This window comes from Hipposideros armiger, unplaced genomic scaffold (assembly GCF_001890085.2).
Source record: "Hipposideros armiger isolate ML-2016 unplaced genomic scaffold, ASM189008v1 scaffold_261, whole genome shotgun sequence".
NCBI lineage: Eukaryota > Metazoa > Chordata > Mammalia > Chiroptera > Hipposideridae > Hipposideros > Hipposideros armiger.
The window spans coordinates 462,798-484,353 of record NW_017731611.1 but is presented as its reverse complement, the minus strand read 5'-3'; the positions used below and the strand labels follow the sequence as shown (position 1 = coordinate 484,353).

Genomic DNA, 21,556 nt, shown 5'->3' with positions numbered 1-21,556 from the left:
GATATGAGTATATGAAAAAGAAATACCAACAGAAAATGTGTTGTATATTGCATATATGAGTCATTTTTCCATCATAATGTACAAACTTAGAAGTCAAGGACTTTTTTGATTAGCATGATAGGTGGCCCTATTGTGCTACTATTAATAAATAAATTGGTTTTGAGTAAATAATAGACGGCCTTCTTTATACTGTGGATTGAATCTAATATATCCCCACCCACAACAACATAGGGTGAAAATATCAGTGAATTCCAGGGTGCTTTTTGAGACAGTGCCTGCCAGGGTCTCACCTGGACCAATCAAGGTGACCTGGACATCCCTAGAGAATCAGCATGTGACCCTTTGAGGATGCATGCCTCATCATTCCCCCATCCTTGCTAGCAGGGCACAGATTGCTGTCAGTGAGCCAAGAGTCAGACTCAGAGGGAGTCAGAATTGGGGTAGAAGTCTGGGGTTGGAGCTCTAGAGTCAAATGGCCTGAGTTTGAATCCTGGCTCCACCATTTACTCCTGTGTGACCTTGGGCAAGTTACCTAACATCCCTATGCCATACCTTCAGTTCCTCAACTTTAGAATGAAGCTAACACTAATAGTACCTACCACCTAGGATGGTTTTCAGGATTAAATGAGAAATGTCTGTAAAGCCTGGCATGACGTCAGCATTCCAAGAGGTTCACTGCCATTATGCCTATTCTTATACTCTTATAAGAATATTCTTATAATAAGAGTATAATACCCATTATACTCTTGTTCCTTCAAGCAGGGTAATAGCAGGGTAAGAATGAAGGGCACGAGGTGGGGGGAGTAGATCTCACTGACTGGGGCTCTCCAATCCTCTTCTGTTCTGGCTCAGAGGAGTTTCCACCCAGGCCAGGCTGCAACAGGGGATTCCCAACAAGTTCCAAGTCTCTGGCCACCAACAGAGGGTGTAAGACTAGAAATCTGCTTTAACAGCTAGAAACCTCAGCGTGCTTGAGAAATTCAGTCTCTGGAGTAAGGAGGACATGATTCAGAAACCCCAGAAAATGGAGTCAAGTCATCAGTGTCCACGGAATCATTGGTTGCCCAAGCTAGGGATGCTTGGAATGATAGATACACTTTCCCATAAGCTCTGGTTCTCATATTTCCAAGTGGGGAGTCAAACCCCTGGGAAAAACGGAGAGGGGATTAAATCCCAGTCAATTCAGCTGCGTGTTGCCTCAGGAAACTCTGAGGTATAAGGCCTATGTCCACATAGCCCTCGAAACACAGGCTTTGGTTCAGGAAGCCCAGGTTCAAGTCTTCCCTATGTGACTGTAAACAACTTCTATCACCTCTCTGAGTCTTAATTTCCTCAACAGAGAAAATGGAGATAACAGTACTGACCTCATGAGGTGTTTTGAAAAGATTAAAGGAGCTAATATGTAAAACATGCAGTATAGTTCCTATCATGGAAATCAATGATTATTAGTTCCATTTTCATCCCTTTCCTCTGATTAGGTCCTGAATTTATGGTGTGGTGAGGAGACGTTGTTAAGAAAATCAGTTCGTGGTTTCCTGTGTGCCTTTGAGATGACTTAACCCTCTGAATGAACGTTCCCTTTTGTGCTCAGAATGGCAGCCCAGAGTTATCAAACAAAAGCCTCAATGACAACGTGGGCTGTGCTCTGGGTCTATGAGGACCTTAAAGTGCAGACATTCTGAGCCTCAGGGTGCTTGAGGTGAGCAGAGATGGTAACCAGAGACCTAGCAGATGGGTCTTTGAATGAAGGTGAATGCCTAGATTCATATCATCATCCTGTTACCCCCCCAAATGATGTTGAAATTATCAGACGACTACGATGAGGCAGCAGTCACCCTAACTGCGTAGGGGATTGGAGAGTTAATGATTTCCAGCCAACAGCAAGATACAAAAGAAGCCTGGCCTTGTAGGGTGAGGTGGAGTCGCCATCTTGTTTCTGAGAGGCCCGGGGACTGTGTCAGTGAGGTCCTTGATTCTATTATATTATTATTGGTATTAGTGTGTGGCAACTATGTGTGAGTGTCAACATGACTTTTCCTGCTGTGTGCATTTTTCTGTAATTATTCTACTTTGTTCTCTCTTTATATTTAGAAAAACATTTTGAAAATGTGAACCTGTCTGGTGATGCTAAGGGAACTCTACAAAAGGGGCTCTTATGATTTGGGGGCCAAGTTGTGGAAGCCATACATGGTGGAGGCCCAGAAACAGAGAGACTCACAAGCAGAAGCTCAGGCACAGAGGGACAAAATAAAGCTGTTGGGACACCTCTCCCTCCTCACCTTCAGGGGCTTTCCTGTCCTCCAGGGTCTATGTTTCAGACACGCACTCATTCAACAAGTTCTTGTTTATAGTCTCCCATGTGCCAGGCAAGGCGCCAGGATACAACAGTGAAAAAGACAGGGTCTCTTTTCCAGTGGAGTTTTTGATCTAATGGCAGAGACAGACAATAATAAAATATGTGTATTACACACAATGATAACCTCCATGAAGGATAATATAAGGAGCTATGGAAATATGCACCAGGGACCCGAGCTAGCCTGTGGAGTGGAATGGGAGGAGGAAGACAGGGAGGACTTTCCTGAGGAAGTGACATTTTAGCTGAAAAAAAATAAAAATAAATAATAGAATTAATTAATTTAATAAAGAAAACCAGAGGTAGCTTCTACAACCAGTGGACCCCTAACTGAAATTTGTAATTGAGGCAAGTTGTGTTCTTCCAAGGGCGGACAATTTTTTTGTTTCTTTTTTAAAACCAATTTACATGTTGTTCCCTTCTGACAATCTCTTCTCTTCATAAACTTATTTTGGTCTTCCTCCACTGGGAATTCATTTGCTTTGTGTTGCTGATGTAGAGAATATACAGTCAGTCCTCATATCCAAGGGTTTTCACAGATTCAACCAACCTTGGATAGAAAACAGTATTTTCAATCCACGGTTGGGAATTCTTGGATGTGAAGGGCCGACTGTGTGCATTGCTCTATGCTGTGTTCTATAACGGACTTACACAGCCACGGATTTGGGTATCCCCAGGGAGACCTGAACCCAATCCCCCCGCAGATACAGAGGGAGAACTCTACTTCCCTGGAGTGAAATTCTTGGATTCGGATCATTCATATGACTACCTCCTGCCTGTGACCCACATGAGATGATAACGTAGCTGAAATGGGATTAGTTGAACTTGACCATGGTCTCCTTGATCTGAACATCAAGCCAAGATGCACATTTATGAGATTCTGGTTGCTATAAATGCTTCTGCATTTTATATTTTATACAATATATGCAGGTTTTTATTTTTCCTGAGAAAATACTTAATGAAGCCAGTTTGAAAGAATGAATGGCTTTAAACACAATATCTTGAAAGTGTTTGCTGCAAGTTAGGGCGAGGCCGGTAGCCTCAGGGGCTCTGAAACATGTGAGATGTGACAGTTTCTTTGGTGACTATGACCTGTGCCCACAGGCTCTGGTTTAAAGCCTGTCTGGAAGCATGCCAGGGTGCTTGTTGGATAATTAATTATCAATGTTGTCGAGATCATTATATTCAATTTGATTCAATGAACATTTATTGGGTACCTTATCCTCACTCAGCACGGGTATAATAACTAATAATAACTATAATAATCATGTTAATAGCAATAATAGGGGTGACCGGTTAGCTCAGGTGGTTAGAGCACAGGCTCATAACACCAAGGTTGCCAGTTCGATTCCCACATGGGCCATTGAGCTGTGCCCTCCACAACTAGATTGAAAACAACAACTTGACTTGGAGCTGATGGGTCCTGGAAAAACACACTGTTCCCCTATAAAGTTTTTTTAAAAATAGCAATAATAGCAACTATCATTTATTGAAAACTAACCATGTGTTAGGCACTGTGCCACGCATTCTACATGGATTTTCTCATTTAATGCCCATAACAACCCTATAAAGTTGTATGGATTACTATTTCCATGAAGAAAATGTGGCTTGGAGAGATTAAAAAACATGTCCGTGGCCACACACTTAGTAAGGATAGGCCTTACTTATTTATTGGGCTGGGATTTGGATCCAGGGCCCAAGATTACAACATGCTGTCTTCTTTTCACATTGGTATGTCATGTTTCAGATGAAGAAATTGTGCCTCAGAGAGGTTACATGGATATCGCCGAGTCCTATTTTCCCTGAAAATAATATCTATGCCTTGTCAAACATTTCTTATATAACTAGCGTGTTACCTGAAAATCTTCCAACTCAGAGGCGCTCAGCGGAGTGGGATATTTTTTAAGGTACAGGTGCTCCTGGTACACGGAGAGGGTCAGAAACTCCCACCCTGATTCTCACAGTGCCTTCAGGAGATGTGTATCAATAGCCTCACTTTACAGGTAAGAAAACTGAGGCTCAAGGAGGTGAACTGTCTTGCCTGAAGTCACAGCAAAGATATGGCAAAGTCAGGACTGAACCCCTGTTCTGAGTTCAAAGCCAACACTCCTTGAGCCTTCCAAGCTGTTACCTACATGACAAGTTGGCATTCTGTCTAACTCCAGGCAATAGTCACTGGCCAGGAGCCTGTATTCAGCACAGAACGCATCTCTTCCCTTCCTTTCAATTCTCTATTACCCCATTCTTCCCCTACCCCAAACCCTACAACCAAACTCAACCAGACTTCATGATCAGCGGCTCACATGGATGCATGGGGTTGATGCCCCTGCTTTGGGGTGACAGCCCGCAGCTCAGGGCAAGGGCCACCACGCGCCTTCCAACAGTTCCAGATCCTCCTGACCATGTATCATCTTTTCCTTAAACCAACCTGAGAAGACAGTGGCCCTGAGCTCATAGCTCAGCAAGTTACTTTTCTGGGCACAATTTAAAAAAAAAATAAGTAAAAAATTTAAAAAGCAAATACTTGAAAAGTCAAAAATAATATAGCACAGGAAAAAGAGGCAAACCATGAAAAAATGTGGTCAGTTATTAGCGGAGAGGTTAAAAAGACACGCTCCAATTGCTTTAAAAATTCACAGAACCCAGGTCTCCTTAAAATAGTTTTGCAAAGTACATTGAGAATTCCATGAAGTAATATGAAACACAAGTCCCGCAGCTGCCACCGAACAAGCTTCAGCTGGCTACACTGCCGGAGCTTGACATTAACCCAGGGCTCTGCAGAGCTCAACAGGAAAGCACAATGGAGACACAGTTGCAAAGCTGCCCCAGATGTGTACGTTTTCTGCTCCATTAAAATGACTTGGATGAGAGGCAAAGCACATTTGGCCCACAGAAAGAGGGAGTTAGGGGCACGGCTGGGAGAGGACAGTCAGCCTCTTCACAGGCCTCCCACTGCCCAGTCTTGCCTCCCCTCCAAACCGTCCCCCACATTGCTTCTAGTCTAAAGGTCTAAAATGCAAATACAACCCCAAGCCTTCCAGGACTCCCCAGCGCCAAACCGCTTTGCCATAAGTCTCAATTTTCTTAACTCTACCATGGGGTTAATAAGACCTATTTCAAGGGTTCTGTGTGAAATTAATTGAGATCATAGATACTCAGTGCCTGGCATGCTTGACATGCAAGTACGCTTTGGAGGAAAAGTGGATACCACAATGATTATCACTGAATCCAGGTCATAGGAGGAGAGATGGGTGAAGGAGGTGAAGCTATCTGGACAGATCTTAAGAAGGCAGGATCCTAAGTTTTCCCATATCTAAAGGGCTGACATGAGGCCCTTGGTGGTGAGAGCTAAAGGGTATAAGCTAAAGGGTATAAGATTCTGCCTCAGTGTAAGTAAGAAAGACCTTTCTAACAGTCAGGAGTATCCAAAAGTTAAGGGTGGTGGTAAACTTCCTGACATTGGAACTGTATAACAGGTGTTTGGATGGGCATTTGGCAGGGATATTGAAGAGGGGATTCAACCATGATTTAGTTGAACTTGACATTTGTAACTACCTCTGAAATCTGTACTTTTGAACTGTCTTTACTTGTCAATCAATAAATCATCAACATCTTGAGTTTTGGGTATGTGTCAAGTCTGGGGCTATGCTCTGGGTCAAAGAGGTACCTGGCTCAGTTTTCACTAGGGCAGAAGAAGCACTTAGCAGGCTCTCCATGAAGCTGTGTTAAAAGACTGACTGAGAGAGTCACACAGGAAGCAGAAACTCTGGCTCAGTTTCTCTTAGGCTGCCCAAGGGTGTTTCTTTGAGTTTCCTGTACCTGCCACATCCTCTCTGGAATCCATTCTCCACACCTACATGCCAAATGTATTTGAATCTGGTTTAACTATTGGCAGCCATGTCATTGTTTGTTCTTTTCTTTTTTCTGGGTTCTTGGGAAATGGAACTGCCCCCTTATGAGAATGATTTACACTGACTTGGGTGGGGAATCTGTTTGAACTTGAGTGTGCAGTGGTAGTTAATATGTCCAAGAATGTGTCTATTTCACAAGGAATGCAACCAGTGTTCCACCCTTTGGTCACCGGGAATAAGAAAGACAGAGTTGGGATTCCGCTCCAACTCTGAAAAGAAGGGACAAATAGTCAGAAAATCCACGCAAGAGGTTTGCTATTCATGCTTTCTGTGTCTGTCTTTAATGCATTTGTTCTATAAGCATTTACTCTCCAGCCCTGTGCTAGGAAGGTGGGATGCTGAGGTTACTCAGCCTGTTTGTCACCCCTCAAAGAGCTATTTTAATGAGGAATGATCAAAGGTGCTGGGACAAAATGGTAGAAAGAGACAGCCTGTGCTTGAGGAGTCAGTGGTTAAAGAAGGCTTCACAAAGGAGATGACATTTGAGCTGGTCTTCAGGGCAAGTTGAGGTCACCATGCACTGCAGCAGGAAGGACTTCCCAGCTTGAGGGCAGGGCAAACACAAAGGCTTGGGACCTCATAAGACATGCTATCCTGGGAAATGTCAGATAGTTTAATGTGTCTAGAGTATACTGTGTCCGGGACAGCGGTAAGTGATGAGATTGATAACATATGTTTTAGGGCTACCCTCTTTTAGGTGGGATAGGCGGTTGGCCATGGTGCTACTTGAGATTATTTTGCAAACATAGTTTGGAGCTTCATGGACTTTCATTAAATATGGCCAACTCTGCACGATCCATCTTGTGAATTATCAGAAGTCAGAGATCTTGCTACACATTACTTCCCCTTGATGATCATAGGAATGCATTCTTAAAATAAAATCTCACTTAATGTCAGTCCAAAGAAATCATAATTATGAAGGTAAATTTGCTGGAATCCACAAGTGTGTGGGGCAACATAGGACCACCATGTGCATCAGGACAATTCATGGTCATGTCTGACTGTCACTGCTTATGTACTAGAGGCTTGGTTTAGGGGGACTTGATCTGACCTGGCCATTTGGATCTGGGAGGTATGTGTTGATGGGGTTCACCTGTGAAATGTACTCCCCAAATCACAGTACAATAATTGGGAGGGTGGGGTTATCTACTTCATCATTAATGTAGCTGATCAGAAATGTGAGCACCGTGCTTTTTTTTTTAATGTTTAATGCTTTCTGATTATGAAGTAATACCTGCTTATTGTGGAAAATAAAATATGAATTTATAAATGTAAAACACAAAGGAAAACAAAATCACCCACCACTACTAGAAACAACATTTTGATGCATTTATTTTGTTTTTCTTACAGGTTGAGTTCATTAAAATGATTTTTTAAAAAAATATAACATTGAATTGAATCTGCCAACTCCATTAAGCACTCCTCTATGAGAACACTTTTCTCCCTATAACATAATTACTTATACTTTTTTAATACTCCCAGACCAGATTGTAAGGGTTTGGAGGACAGGGAAAGCGTGTTATTCATACAGTGACCTAATTTTGGCACCGGAATCTCCCATCGAGACCCAAGTTCTGATACACTGTCTAACATGCGAGGAATCCAGGTGTGTGCCCTGACTGTTAAGCTCTACCACCACTGCCTACCCCAGCACCTGGCATGTAGTGTGTGCCCAATGAGTAGTGGTTGCTTGAATAAATGAATGAATGACTGGATGACAGGGTGAATGTGGGTTTTTATTTCATTCTTCACCCAAAATTCATTGAGTCCCTACCAAGTACAAGGTCTGGGCTACGCAATGGGGATATAAGTAGCCATATGTGATACAAAGCCCACCCTCTCAGAGGCATCAGTGTGAGGGTGCTGACCCCCTTTGATGTGGGATGGGGTTCCTATGAATGTGAGCCCCGTTGGCCCTCTTTCAGCTCCTGTTCATGGCATGACTCCGGGTGGGGGGACCCCAAACTCTCCAGGATTTATTTCTTCTGCCTATATTAGGGACAGAGCTAAGGCTGCTATTCCAAAGTCCCTGAACTCAAGATGCTCCAGAAATGTGCAGCTAGCCCTGGGCTAGCCTTCCTTAGAGCACTCCTCCCCTTCCCACTGCATTCCAACTGGTCCCCGTTCAGAACAGGCGTGGTGTGGAGGTGTGCTTCCATGGAGGAAGGCTACAGGGGAGAGGGGCACCCCTGCTGCTCTGGCTGAGAGCAGCCCTTAAACCTTCCACCACAGCAGCCGGCTGGTCCAACTGGAAATCCCAGATAAGCCCCAGTTCTGCTCAGAACTAGTTTGGCAGCTCTGGTGGAGCGTTTCTGGCTGACTGACCCTCCCCACAGTGGGAGCTGGCAGTTTTGCAAAAAAGAAAAGAAAAGCAAACTAAAGGGGCTGAGAGGCGTGGCTAAAATGATTTGAAACACTCCAAAATTTTGCTCGCTTGCAAGTGCAAGTTTACAGTTAAGATCCAAACAAGATTGTCACACACACACATTCATTCTCTCACACTCTCTCCCCTCCTTTGCAATACAGTTTTGTTGCAATGCAATTTGTTTTGCAGCGGGATTATTGAAGCAATATACTCCTGCCAGCAGCGCGACGCGACTTTTAGTCAATGCATTTTTTCCTGCAATGCTATTATTATTATTATTATTTATTATTATTATTATTATTGCAATTCAATCTCTCTGCCCTTTCCCCTTGCTACTCGAAACGCGCTCCGGCTGTGATTGCTCGGGTCTGACTTTGCGAGTGGCGGTGCGCTTCCAAACCCCCCTCGTCGGCCCCCCGTCCCCCTTTCCCCTCCCTCTCTTTTCCGCGCCCAGGCCAGAGCAGCCGATTGGCAGAGCGGTGCTTTCAGGAACAATAACAGTGGGGGGACCCCGGGGCCCGGGGAGCCGCCCCGCCCCCCGGCCCGGCCGCGAGGCTCGCGCCCCCCGCTGGGTCCCCACCTCCGTGCCCGCCCCGCGGGCTGACCTGCCCAACAGGGGCCCGCCCCCGGCGCCCACCATGTACGCCTTTGTGCGGTTCCTGGAGGACAACGTCTGCTACGCGCTGCCCGTGTCGTGCGTGCGCGACTTCAGTCCCCGCTCGCGGCTGGATTTTGACAACCAGAAGGTGTACGCCGTGTACCGGGGCCCAGAGGAGCTGGGCGCCGGGCCCGACAGCCCCCCGCGCGCCCCCCGCGACTGGGGAGCGCTGCTGCTCCACAAGGCCCAGATCCTGGCGCTGGCAGGTGAGCGAGCGGGCCGGGAAGGACGGTGGGACCCGGGTGGGAGCCGGGACCCGGGGAGGGGGCCAGGCGCCTGGGCGGAGGGGTCCGGGGGGAGCCACTGCTTGCGCCGGCCTCCTCCCGCCTCCTGGGCTTTTCTTTGGGGAACGGGGTGTCTCTAAAAGGCCAGACCAGTTAAAAATACCGGGTGGTCCCCTTTGTCTTCCCGACTCCCCGACACTCCCGCGCTGTCAGTCTGTCTCCATCTCTGTTTCAGTCCATTCTCCCGGCTCTTGTCTCTTCACTTTCCGTTTCTCTCCCTGCCTGCCTGTACTTCCTCTGCTTCTCACCTCCTGGTCACCTCTCACTGACTTTCTTTTCTCTGCTCCTTCGGTCTCTCTAAGTTTCTCTGGCCATCTGCCTCTCTCCCTTTAAGGCCCTGGTACCTCCTGGGAGTGGGAGGCAAGGCGGATATTGTCAGACTCTCCTAGGTGGGAGTCCCTCTTCACGGAGGGAAGCTATGACATCCTTGTCTCATCCTGGCCATCATTGGCCAGGATGAGGTGGCCTTGACCACTGGGCAGCACTCTCTCCAGCCCCTCCCTGGCCAAGTGGTGGGGCTAAGGGGGTAGTGGCCCTCAGTATCCCTCAGCCTCCACGCCCTTTTTGAATCCCCCGGGAAAGAGTTTGTAGGTAAGGATAAGATCTGACTTCCCGGTCCTGCTTTCCCAGGGTCCTGAAAAATAGGCAAGGCAGGCGGCCTCATCCCCGTTTGACAGATGAGGATACTGGAATGAAGCTGGTGATGGGCCAGCCCCTCCCCCTCCAGTCTCCTGCACGAAGTTCTCTTGGCCGTGCTGGGGCACCTTTCCCTTTGGGAAGGGAAGTCCGTGGATCCCCTTTCCCAGCTAGTTGTTGGAGGCTTGGGTCTAGACGGGAGAGGAAGAGGGAAGTATCACTTCCGTTTTGGGGAGCAGCCTTTTAGCTGCTGCTAGTAAGGAGAGTGTACCTTAGAGTGGGCAAGACACAGCCAGCCATCCTGCCCTCCACATGGAAGGGAGGACCAGGGGTTAGGAACTGAATGAAACTGTTGCCAGTATTTTGTAGTTTTGAGCCCTTTCCTGTTTTTTTCCAACTTCCTTTGCCTTCTCACACTTAGCCTAACAGATAGATCCAGCATGTATCATATTTAAATTTGGCAGAGCAGGAAACTGGTGAGAAATAGAGGAGTGACTTGCCCAGGGTCCCCTGGCAAATTAGCAAGACATCAGAGCTCTGGCTCATGTGTGACTTTCCACCACCTCATGTTGCCTCTGGAAAGTACGAGGTCTGCGGGAGTTGAGGAGTGGAAACTGATCAGCACCTGGGGCCCTTTTTGACAGAATGTATCCTCTCCACCTGGACCAGCCCTGGGGCACAGGGGGTAGATCCTCTCTCAACACCTGGGGCCAGTGAAGCCGAATGAGGGGGAAGTGTGTATAATAGAAAAGGGAAACATTTGTGACTGATTAGGTTTTATTTTGTTTGTTTGCTTACTTTTAATAACCTGAGGGGGGGAATTAGGAGTTAACTCCCCAAGAGTGTAGACCTGAGGAAGTTGTAACTAGGTTATAACCTTAGCTTCCCTTTGGCTAGAAGAAAAGAAAGCATGCTACTTGATGATTGCATTTCCTCCTATATCTGGAAGGGCCTTAGGAGAGGGGAAGTGATGTAGGTCAGAAGGAGTCAGAGGTATGTAGGTATCTTAGTGTGTAAGGGCTGTGTTCCTCTTTTAGAGACTGTCCATTCATCCATTTGTTCACTCAGCAAACATCAACACCGTACTTGGCTCTTCAAGCACTGCTCAGAGGCTGCTCAGGCAGGTGGCAGCCCCCCACTGACTGATTTTAAAGATCAGTGGAAGCCCTCTTAAGTAAGACACATGTAGTTATTGGTCTGAGGACCATGAATTTTGAAACTATAGACAATTCATTCCCCCCAAATGAGAATATTGACAAATCTCTGGGGTTATTTAAAAAACTAAGGCAACATCTGGAAATTGACAGAGTAGATCCAGAGAAGTGAAGCGCCAGTTTGAGCAAAGTGAGTCGCAAAGCGCTTTCCCCCACCTCTCTTGTTTTTTATCTTGGGAGGAGAAAGGGGGGAGAAAAAGAAACGAAAGAAACACTTCAGGTTGGCTAGACCACACTTTGAATTCCAATCAGCTGGTTAATTTTTAAGTTGGAGCCCTGCCCTGGCTGCAGAGCTGATTGGAAGGGCCAGGGTGGGATTGGGACTTCATTTATCCTGGAAAAACTTTCCTGCGTGTCTTGCAGCCCCATCCTGACTCAGTCAAACAAGGTAGCTCTGAGAATTGCTTGTGGTGACATCTTAGAGAGCTGATCTTCTGCCATTGCCTAGATGCACATACCACTGTGTGTGGCACCAAATGTGAGGACCTGATCCCTGGCAGGGAGCAGAGATGGCTTTATGTTTGTGAATTAGCCATGAGTAATTAATCCACGTCTGGTACCAACAGCATGGTTTCAGAGGCACTTTCAGGGCCGCCTGATGGCTTTTGGTGAGAAGTGTGTCACTTTGCTGAGCCTTTTCCCTATTTTCCCAGGCCAACCCAGAGCTGCCTTCAAGCACTTCTTCTTGCATTCAGGAAAGGTCAGAGCCTACTGCCGTGGGACTGCGCTTTTCCAGCCCATGGTAGTTAACACCATGATTTTAGTGTGTGTCAGACCCTAGGGTAGCCCTTTTCTCTCCAAACTGTGATTTTACTCAAGGAAAAACAGCCACCTTTTGTTCAGTCTTACCATGCGCCTGTGCACCATGTTTGTCAGCCCCCCCTGTGACCCTGTCTTATTGTTTGCAGCTTGTGGCTGAGGACACTGAGGCCCAGAGACCTGCCTGCAGTGCTCAGCTAATAAATGGCAAAGCCAGACCTGGACCCCGTCTCCCCGTGTCAGGCCCCCACCTGGCAATCTCCCTTGTAAAGTAGCTGATGTTCCCATGAGCCACGCAGCCTGCTTGAAAAGAAGGAAGGGAAATGGAAGCACTGTCCATGAGGCTTTACAAGCTGAAGGCGGGTTTCGAATCAGAGGACAGTTTCAGTCTGAGTTTTCTCCCCTCTTCCCAGCCTCCCTCCCACGCAGCACACACACCTTGCCCTCCTCCGTCCTTCACTTGTCATTTTCTTGAGGGAATCTCAAAGGAGCCCCCGTCCGTCGTGGCAAGTCCACGTAACTCAAGACTTGGCTTACCCTCACACTGTGGCCTCTCCTTCCTCTCATTTATTTGCCGACCAGGTTTGAAAGTGAGAGCTACCCATTCGGAGAGCTCACCATTTTCTAATTGCAATCCAGCCTGCGACTGGGGCTCACGGCATTGAATATTGTGTTTTTTACAGGGTCAGAACTGGTTTCTCTAGGCTCAGGCTTGATTCTGTGCTGTTGTATCCAGGCACCTCTGCTGTAGTATTATTATTCAGGTGTGCTAACTACCCCCTTTGTGTCCAGTGTTCCTTACTCCTTCCTATATGCCAGGCCCAGGGCTGTAGCAAGCGAACACACCAGTGTACCAACACGTCTGAGGAACTGGGATTGAAATGCAGCAGGACCCAGGGGAGACAAGTGCTAACTTTTTAGGCCCTGCTGTGTAAGGCTTCTGTCGGGGGCAGAATGATGAAGAAGAAACGGGCATCATACTCGGAGTATGTAGCCTGTGTGCCCAGCGTCAGTGCGAAATACAGGGAGAAGCCAGGCACAGGGGAGCAGAGAAGGGACCAGTTCTAGGTGGGCTCCGCAGTTCACCTAAGTCCCTCTGTTCCAGCTCTGGCCACTGCCTGCCTCCGGGCGTCCGCCAGCTTTTACTCATCCACACCAGTGCAGCAGTCTCCCAGGCGCTCACCCTGTCTCCAGCCTGTTCTCCAGATTGCTGTCAGAAAAATCTTCTAAAACACAGTCTTAGTCAACTCACTGCCCTTAGAGCTGCCCGCAGCTCCCTGTTGCCTACTGAGCGAAACCAGCTTCTTAGCCCAGCCTCCACCACAGCCCCAGCCCCACCTCACTTCCCCAGCTCTACCCAACCTCCTCCCCTCCCCTAGATCTGCGGTATTTCTCGCCATCTTGAGAACATACCCTCAGGTGCCTCTTTGAGCCAACCAAGATGGATTAATCATTGTCTGACATGGGGCCTCTGCCCACATAGCTCACCTTCCAGTGGGGAAGGCAGACATGTGACATGTTTGTGGTCCCAGGAGCTGAGGGCTGTGACAGAGGAGTGGACACAATACCTGCCTGAGGGACGTCTCCTGTTCTCCCCTCTGCCACCAAGGGTGACTCCCTCCTTGGAGCTCCCCATTTACTTTACTGGTTGCTTCCCTATGGACCTTAGCATTTTGCGCCTTGTTTTGAGCAGTGGTGAACGTGCCTGCCTTCCTACCAGGCAGCGGCCCCCTCCACGACCGGGGCCTGTCTTCCTCGTCTGTGTGTCTGTGTATCTGCAGTGCCCGCCCGGCACAGGGTCCTCACCTGTCAGCCCATGTTGCACTCGGGAACTTTGGGAAGACAGGTGCGTTTTTTAGGCTTGGGGAGAGGAAGTCAAGGGAACAGAAACCTATGTGGCGGCCACTTGTTTTCCAGAACAGAAACCTGTAGTGGGATTTTGAGGTTTCATTCAACTTTGTTCATCTGGAAAAAGTCAACATTCTTTATCACTCCCTTGACTGGAAGAAACCCCACACTGGGGGGAAATAGCTTCCAAAGCCACGTTCCTCTTGCTTTGGTAATTTTAGCTCATTCAGGGCTCAGGTCCCAGCTTGGCATTGTCAGTCCAAATAGATCACTTGCTCCAGAAATGCTTTGGAATGTCTACAAAGTTAGCAGCGGAGCAGGGGACTGGCCGATTTCATATGCAAAGATTGTTGCATGTCATCAGTGGGAGACTGCCAACAAAAGGATTTATTTTTTTTTTAAAAAAAAAAGGCAAGTAAAAACTTTTAATTTAGGCTTTGACATCTAAGATTGGAACTTGCCTGCTGTCATCTGTTGCCGATTCTACTGAAATGTTAACCATTGAAAGTTCAGTCTTGTTCAAAAACCACATATTTGTTACAACTAAATGGTATGTGTCCCAGAGTACTTCAGAGCTCTGGTACACAGGATGAAAGGAAAAAATGCCCCAGGCAAGCTGAGGTCTTGCTCTATTTTGTGGTGTTTTGTTATTCAAGAACACACTAGTTTTTTATTTTTAAAAACATTCCAGAAAAGTGGAATTCAAACTCGGATAGTTGACTCCAAGATAAATCCCCTTTCTACTGTGCCTACCTGCTCTGTCTTAAAAGCTCCTTAGAGAGAGATGTGTGTATGTTACGTTGTAAAATGCTTACCAGCAAAGCATACATACCCTGAGGAAGTTTTCTCTGGTTCAATTAAATTCTGCAGATATTGGGTTATACTAGGTGGTCAGCCTTGTACTGGAGGGAAACACAGCAGGAATAGGCACTGTTTTTCACCTTAAAGGACTAACTTACTAAATAGTAAGGACTCACCAGGTTCCAGGAAATGCTAGGAATTGCCATAGACTCTGTATACAGCCTTGTGAGACGGGGCTTCTTGTTATCCCAGGAGAAGAGAGCTGCTCAACCAATTGTTCTGTGGGTACTATCAGTGCCAGGCAGTGGGCAGTCTTCCCACATGCACAAGGCTTGTGGCAAAGTGTGAGCCAGTTCAGTCCAAAAGGAAGATACCTAAGCCAAGGTGGCAATGGTGATGATGGATCTGAGACGTGTGAAGGAAGGTGAACCCATGGGGCTTGGCAGCCGACTGGCGGTGGTGGTATATGTGCTGAGGATGCCATCTTGGCATCCCCTCTCCATGGGGATAGTTTCCTAGAAGGGGAGGTGATGGGTTTAGTTGGGAACATGTTAAATCTTAGGGGCCCGTGCCCGGGACATCTGGGCAGATTCTCCAGGGGAGCAGTCAGGCATGTGGGCCGAGGTTCTGGAGAGCACTGTGAAGCTGGGCTGAAGACCCCAGTGTGGAAGTCATTACCCAGGGGAAGGGGAAGGTCACAGTGGGATAGAGTTCAGAGTGAGAGAAGCACCCAGGGCAGGAGGCGTCAGAACACCGGCTTCTAAGAGCTCAGTGAAAAGTAGAGCCCAAGACAGGTGACTGGGAAGAAGTGGTATCAGGTGATAACCAGAAGAGATGGGCGTCCTGGAAGCTGAATGAGGGGGCAGGTCTTTGGATTTCACATCTAGGCTCGTTGTTGTTTCTTTTAACTACTCAACAACGGTTTGTTCCTCTGAGCTCACTGGCGAGACATAGGCTAGGACTGCTAAATGCTATGTAAGCAAGAGAAGAAAAAATTTGCGTGGGATGTATTTTGTTGTTTTCAATGTCTGAGTTTTGCCCCGGTGGAGGATGGATCAGACCTACTCTTTGGGGTCCAGAAAGCAGAGTTAGGTCCAGAGAATGGAATTCACAGGGATTGGTGGGAGCCTTGTGGCAACAGCAGGGAGAGCAGATGAGGGACGGAAAGGGACTCCAGCATGTTGAGGAGCTCCCTGTCCCCCGAGGTGGCGGGCAGGTCAGGGGTATTCTGGAATAGATGCTTGCCCTACGAGAGAATTTGGTTTCGTGACCTCTAGGTCACTTCCTTAATGGGAAGAAGAAGTGTTCACTGAAATAATATAGGCTTTGAAGTCAGACAGTCTGGGTTCAAATCGTGACGACTACTTATAAGCTGTGTGACCTCAGGGAAATGGCTTCACTTCTCTGAGTTTCAGGTGCTCATCCCTAACGTGGAGATACTGATCACCTTGCCCACTATGTTATTTAGCAAGGTAATACAGATACATGCCTGGCACATAGTAGGTACTTATTAGATATAGGTGGCTGTTGAGGATGACAGTGGCTAAGAGTCGCTGAGAAAACAGCTTGCTCAGTTGTGGGTGTCACCCTTTGTGGAAAGGGGTGATCTGAAGGAACAAGCACACGTAAGGAGCAGACAAGTTTAAACTTTAACTTTCATGTCTTCATGAAAGGCTTGTCACCTCCATCCGTGTTTTGCCCCTGTGTGACCCTGGCAACAGCCTGGTGAAGCCCATGAGGGCAGCTGGACAAATGAGGCAGCAGGATGAGGTGCCTAGTTTTGTCTGTGCCCCAGCCCTGTGCCAAGGCCACGAGGCAGTGGGAGTGAGAGCACAGCAGCCTGCTGAAGCCTGGGTGGCACTTCCTTCTTCCCCTTTCTGGATGGCCTCCGCAGAACATTTCTCCTCAGATGTGCCCACCTGGCGGCATTAGATCATTTGCTCTTACACTGCCCTACTGAAGAGGTCCCTGGGCTGGCCAGGGGTCACACAGCTGGAAGGACCTGTTGAGGTTCTAGTCCAGTCCTTCTATTTTCCAGGAAAGAAGGTGGGGAGGGGGTGATTGGTCACAGAGCCTGGCCTTGAACTAGTGTCTCCTGCTGTCTTTGTGCCATTCCACGGCAGGGCACGCTTCTTTTTGTTGTCTTGGCTGGATACGGCCCTTGAAACTTGAGAATTGTGCCTGCTTTGGATTTTATAAAAACAAACACCATAGGCCAGAGAATGTGACATGCGTGTCTTCTCTGTGGCTTGTCTGTTTTTAATGCAAACATAAGACTTTACAGGATTTTTGAACAGATGAAAAACTTGAAACTCGCATATAGATATTTTTAAAACGAGACCAAGCCTTTGTAAAACATTTTATGTTTAGCCTTTCAGAATTTCATCCTAGCTAACAAGCCCGCACCAAATTAATCTTTCTGATGTTAGATTCTTTAAATTATCCAGCATGATTATATGTAAATGGGGAGACAAGGCAGCGCCTCTTCAATTTTCACTGTATACTGCAGATTCTTCAGGGCTGTCTTCACTTTTGAAGACAGACTCGCGTGGGGATTCTTGTTCGCCTGCCTGTTTTCTGAACATCATTTGCTTATTACCAGTTCTCCATTCCCCTCACTCCCGGTTAATGGGATGTTTCTCCCTCCCAGATTAGTAACAAGTACCAAGTTCTTCTATATTTTTGAAGAGCAGCTTTTACCATCATTTATGGCTTTGAATAGGGGCACTATTTGAAGATGATTTGGAGCTTGGTAGCCTTTAGCAGCTTGTAGTTCAGCAGTTTGGTGCCCAGTCATGTTTGTATCTTGCTTAGTTCAGTTTGGGACTTTATTGCAGCACTCTCCTAGAACATAGGCAAGGTCTCAGGAGAACGGCGGCACCTCGGCAGTTCCCTTGATGCGCTCACCATTACATATGTGCCCTTTACTTCAGTTGAGGAAGCTGTAGCAACTTGGTAGTTTTTCTCTTGTTCCTGTAGGATAATTAGATGACAGGAACAGGGCCTGAGTGCCATGCAGGCGTGATTTGAAATTCTGGCTTTAAGTCTTAGACAAGCCACCTCACTTCTTTGAGCCTCAATTTCTACTTCAGTAGAATTGTTACGGGGTTAATATAGTGATGTTAGTGAAGAATTTGGCACAGGGCCTGGTGCATGGTAGGTGCTTACTCGGTATTTGTGGAGTGGGTGAATGCCGTTAACTGGCTTCATAGTGCCTGGAAAGGAAGAGGAGACAGTTGATGCCCAAATCCTTGATGGTTTTCTTTGCTCTGGAAACAAAAGAACTAGAAAGCCAGAACCAGTGAAGACTGTCTCCTCAGAGGCTACGTATTTATTTCTGTTTACACTAAAACTGCTTGTTTGGTCTTAAGCCTGGAGCAATTGCAAAGGCAGGTTGACCAGAGAGCTTTCGTCATCCTTTGGAGTCAACTGCTAGTTTATTCTGTGGTTTGCTGTAAGTCGAAGCCAGAATCATACTCCAAAGCCACACTGGGACACTCTGTGAAGTTACTTGCTGTCTTAGATGGGCTACACCACTGTTCATCCTCATTGTCGTGACCAGTTAAGAGTTATAGCTTGTCACCCTATGTTCAGTGTCTTTTCACACCCCTTCCATCATCTTGCCACTACCACGTTAATCTTTCTCAAACATCTCTTTCATCATATCTCTGCCAGTGTCAGATACCCGCCGTGGTGCTCTGCATGGGATACGAGCCAAGCACATAGCCCACAAGGCAGCCTAACGGCCGCTGTGGACTGAACACCTCTGACAAGAAGGGCACTGTGCTTGGCGCTTCACATGCACCATCTTTTGGAAAACAGTTGCTTACCCCCACTTTCCAGGTAATGAGACTGTGACTCAGACAGGTTGAGTAGTTAGTATGTAAGCAGAGCCAAACCAGGACCCCCTGATTCAAGAGACTGGGCTGTTTTTATTAGATCCTGGGCCTCCCTCTTCCAATTATTTCTTCCACTTTTTATGGTGACATTGGACGAGTAAGAATCTTGTGTGGACTAGGTATGGATATGAGGCGTCACCCTCCGCTCAGGGTTAGCGTGAGGAAGGCATGGAGGCCAGAGGTTAGCCCCCTGTGAGCCAGCGTTCCCCCGGGAAGTCAAACCTTGCACTCTGGCTGGGGTTCTTGGTACCGACTAGTTATCAGGGTCCAAAAGACAAGGACCACTTAGCCTAGTGCTCAACCCAGAATAGGGGCTCAGTAAGTGTGCACTGAATGGAGGCCCCCAAGTCTCCCTGAGCTCTCATCCAGGGAGCACGGGTCAAGGAGGAGACTGATGTGCTTTAGGATGGGGCCAGGAGGTAGTTAGCTCAAGGAGGTAGTTAGAGCAGCCTCAAGACTCCCTTGGCCAAGCATCAGGGCAGTCAGGACCCAGGTCAGGAGGCATATGATTAGAGGTGCTATCTGCTTATAGTCCTTTCTGGAACTTACTCCTGTCATTTCAGACCTTCCTGTACCACTCAGCTCATCTTTCAGAAAACCCATTTTGGCCCTGAGGACTGGCTAAATCTGCTTCTGTTGTGCCTGGGGATTGTTGCTGCCTTCTGGGGACTTCCTGAGGACAGAGGGGTCTGGTTGGAGAGCAGGAGTAAAGTGGTCTCCTGCTGTGAAGTGCAGGCTGGGGAATCGGGTGCCCTCATCTCCAGCCTTCATTCATTGATGCAATGTTTGCTCTGGCTCTGCCATGTTCCAGGCATGTGTTTAGAGAGAACAGAGCTGGGACTTGATAGGCAGAGACCTGGATCAAATCCTGGCTCTGTTCCTTCCCATCTGGGCTGCCTAACGGTCTTCTTTGAGTCTCATTTCTTGTTTTGTGAAAAACACTCTGGCTGATAATACTTAATTGCAGGGTTGATGTGAGGTGTAGTAACGTATATGTGAAGAGGCTTATGGTGGTATCTGATAGGAGTAGACACCCCACCAGTGGTAGCCTATTTTTTAATTGAAGTATAATTCACATAACATAAAATTCACTATTTTAAAGGATGTATAATACAGCGGTTCTTAGTATTTTCAGTGCTCTGCAACCATCTTCACTCTTTAATCCAGAACTGGAAACTGTTCCTATTGGCATCTCATCCACATTATAACAAAACGACGTTGAATGAAACGGTGTTATTCAAGGACCTTTGCAGAGGAAGGAGGCGATGAGTGGAGGCTCAGTGGAGTTTGTCAAGCTGATGAGGAAGGGGGGACGCATTCCAGTTAGACAGAAGAGCAAGAAACCTTGGTGGAGCTGCTGGGAGTGGGGCCTCCTGAGTGCCGCCCTTCCCAAACCAGACGCTGGGCAGGTCTCCCTCCCCAGGAGCAAGCCTGCAGCAGACCCTCAGCCGGCAGCAGGCTCTGCTGAGCTCTGTCACCCACGGTGTTTTTGCCTGCACAGGACTCTCTTTTCAAGGCCCATTTACTCAGCTGATCTGATCCCCACTTGAGGAAGACGTTCTAGCTCCACTTCTACAGAGAAAGGGAACTGACACTCCCCGCCATAGCAGCGTGCCTGACGTCTCACCTCAACCAAGAGGCAGAACTGGACTTGAAATCCAGGTTGCCTAACTCCTAGTTTTTCCACATCCGCAGGCTGAAGCTCAGCTCTTCTGACCTTGATGTTCAAGGTCATTTATTCTGTAAGTTCCAACCACCTCACATCCTTTCCCACCTCTCTCTTCTGCCTGTAACTGAATGATCTCTTGTAACCCCTCCAGTCTAAATGTCTTCCCAGCCCTCCTTTCTTGCCTTCCATTCTTTACCCCTCTTGTGAGGTCCAGATTCTTCTTGTCCTTAAATGGCTATTCTTTTATGAGCACTGACTGTCCAAGTGCCATTTACTCTGCTCAAGTTCTTCACACACAGGATTTATCATCTTCACAACATTCCGGCATTGTGAGTAGGAATTAAGTCACAGAGGAGGAAACAGGCTCAGAGAAGTAATTTAACTTGCCCAAGATCACCCAGCAAGTAAGGAGCTTGCCTCAAATGCTGCCTCCTCTAAAGCCTGCCACGGGTGTGCTGATATCCCCCTTGCCCAAGATCTTATAGCAGTTACCGTCCCTTATTCAAACTCAGTATTGGAAGTCTTTGGCCATCTTTTTTCATGGGTTTTTATCTTGTGTCCCCCACTGGGTGCTCATTTTCTATGTCCCCAGGGCACAGACAAGGTCCTTCCAGTATAAATCCTCAGTAAATGTGAAGCTGAGACATAGGAGGAAAAGCTGTGGACCCTGGTTCTGCGGTCTGAGTTCTTGTTCTGTTCAGGGCCTGACACCAATTTTTGTGACCTTGCACAACGCTGAGTTCTCCAGAGTGGGAACCCCGCCTGTCGTGCTCCCCCTGCGCCCCTGGGCCTGACGGCGCGTGGATGGCTGCATAGACGTCACCATTCGGAACCTGTTTCCTCACCTGCATTTTGAAAGGTTTGAACGGGATGACCTGAGGACCCTTCTCAATTCAGATATTACCTAGTCTTGTGAGGCTGAAGGATGGCTTCTCTCCACATCCACATGATGCTGAGCGACAGTTTCAGCTCAGGGTAGCAGAGCACAGCTTGGTGGCTGCACATCAAAATTTGCCCTTGAACTTGTCAAACTGAGGACTAGCCCAGGAGTTTTGCCCCAACACATTCACACATTCAAAAGTTCTCATACCATCTTACCTCCTGTCTCTCTCTCTCTCTCTCTCTCTCTCTCTCTCTCTCTCTCTCTCTCTCTCTCTCT

General features: G+C 47.5%; 2 protein-coding genes across 7 annotated transcripts in view; both read left to right on the top strand.

The window, feature by feature from the left end:
- Nucleotides 1–21,556, top strand: part of AGBL4 (AGBL carboxypeptidase 4) — a 1,130,159-nt gene that overhangs the window by 867,513 nt on the left and 241,090 nt on the right. The window lies entirely within an intron of this gene.
- BEND5 (BEN domain containing 5) overlaps nucleotides 9,084–21,556 on the top strand; it is a 49,772-nt gene continuing 37,299 nt past the window's right edge. Inside the window, exons 1-2 of one of the 4 annotated variants that reach the window (XM_019656522.1) lie at nucleotides 9,421–9,493; nucleotides 21,099–21,256. Coding sequence is in view for 2 of the 4 variants with exons in the window: in XM_019656520.1 (XP_019512065.1) it covers nucleotides 9,268–9,493 (226 nt within the window). In the remaining 2 variants the exon portion in view is untranslated. Of the gene's footprint in view, nucleotides 9,494–21,098; nucleotides 21,257–21,556 lie in introns of all 4 variants that reach the window. The other 3 variants (XM_019656520.1, XM_019656521.1, XM_019656523.1) reach the window with 3 other exon arrangements.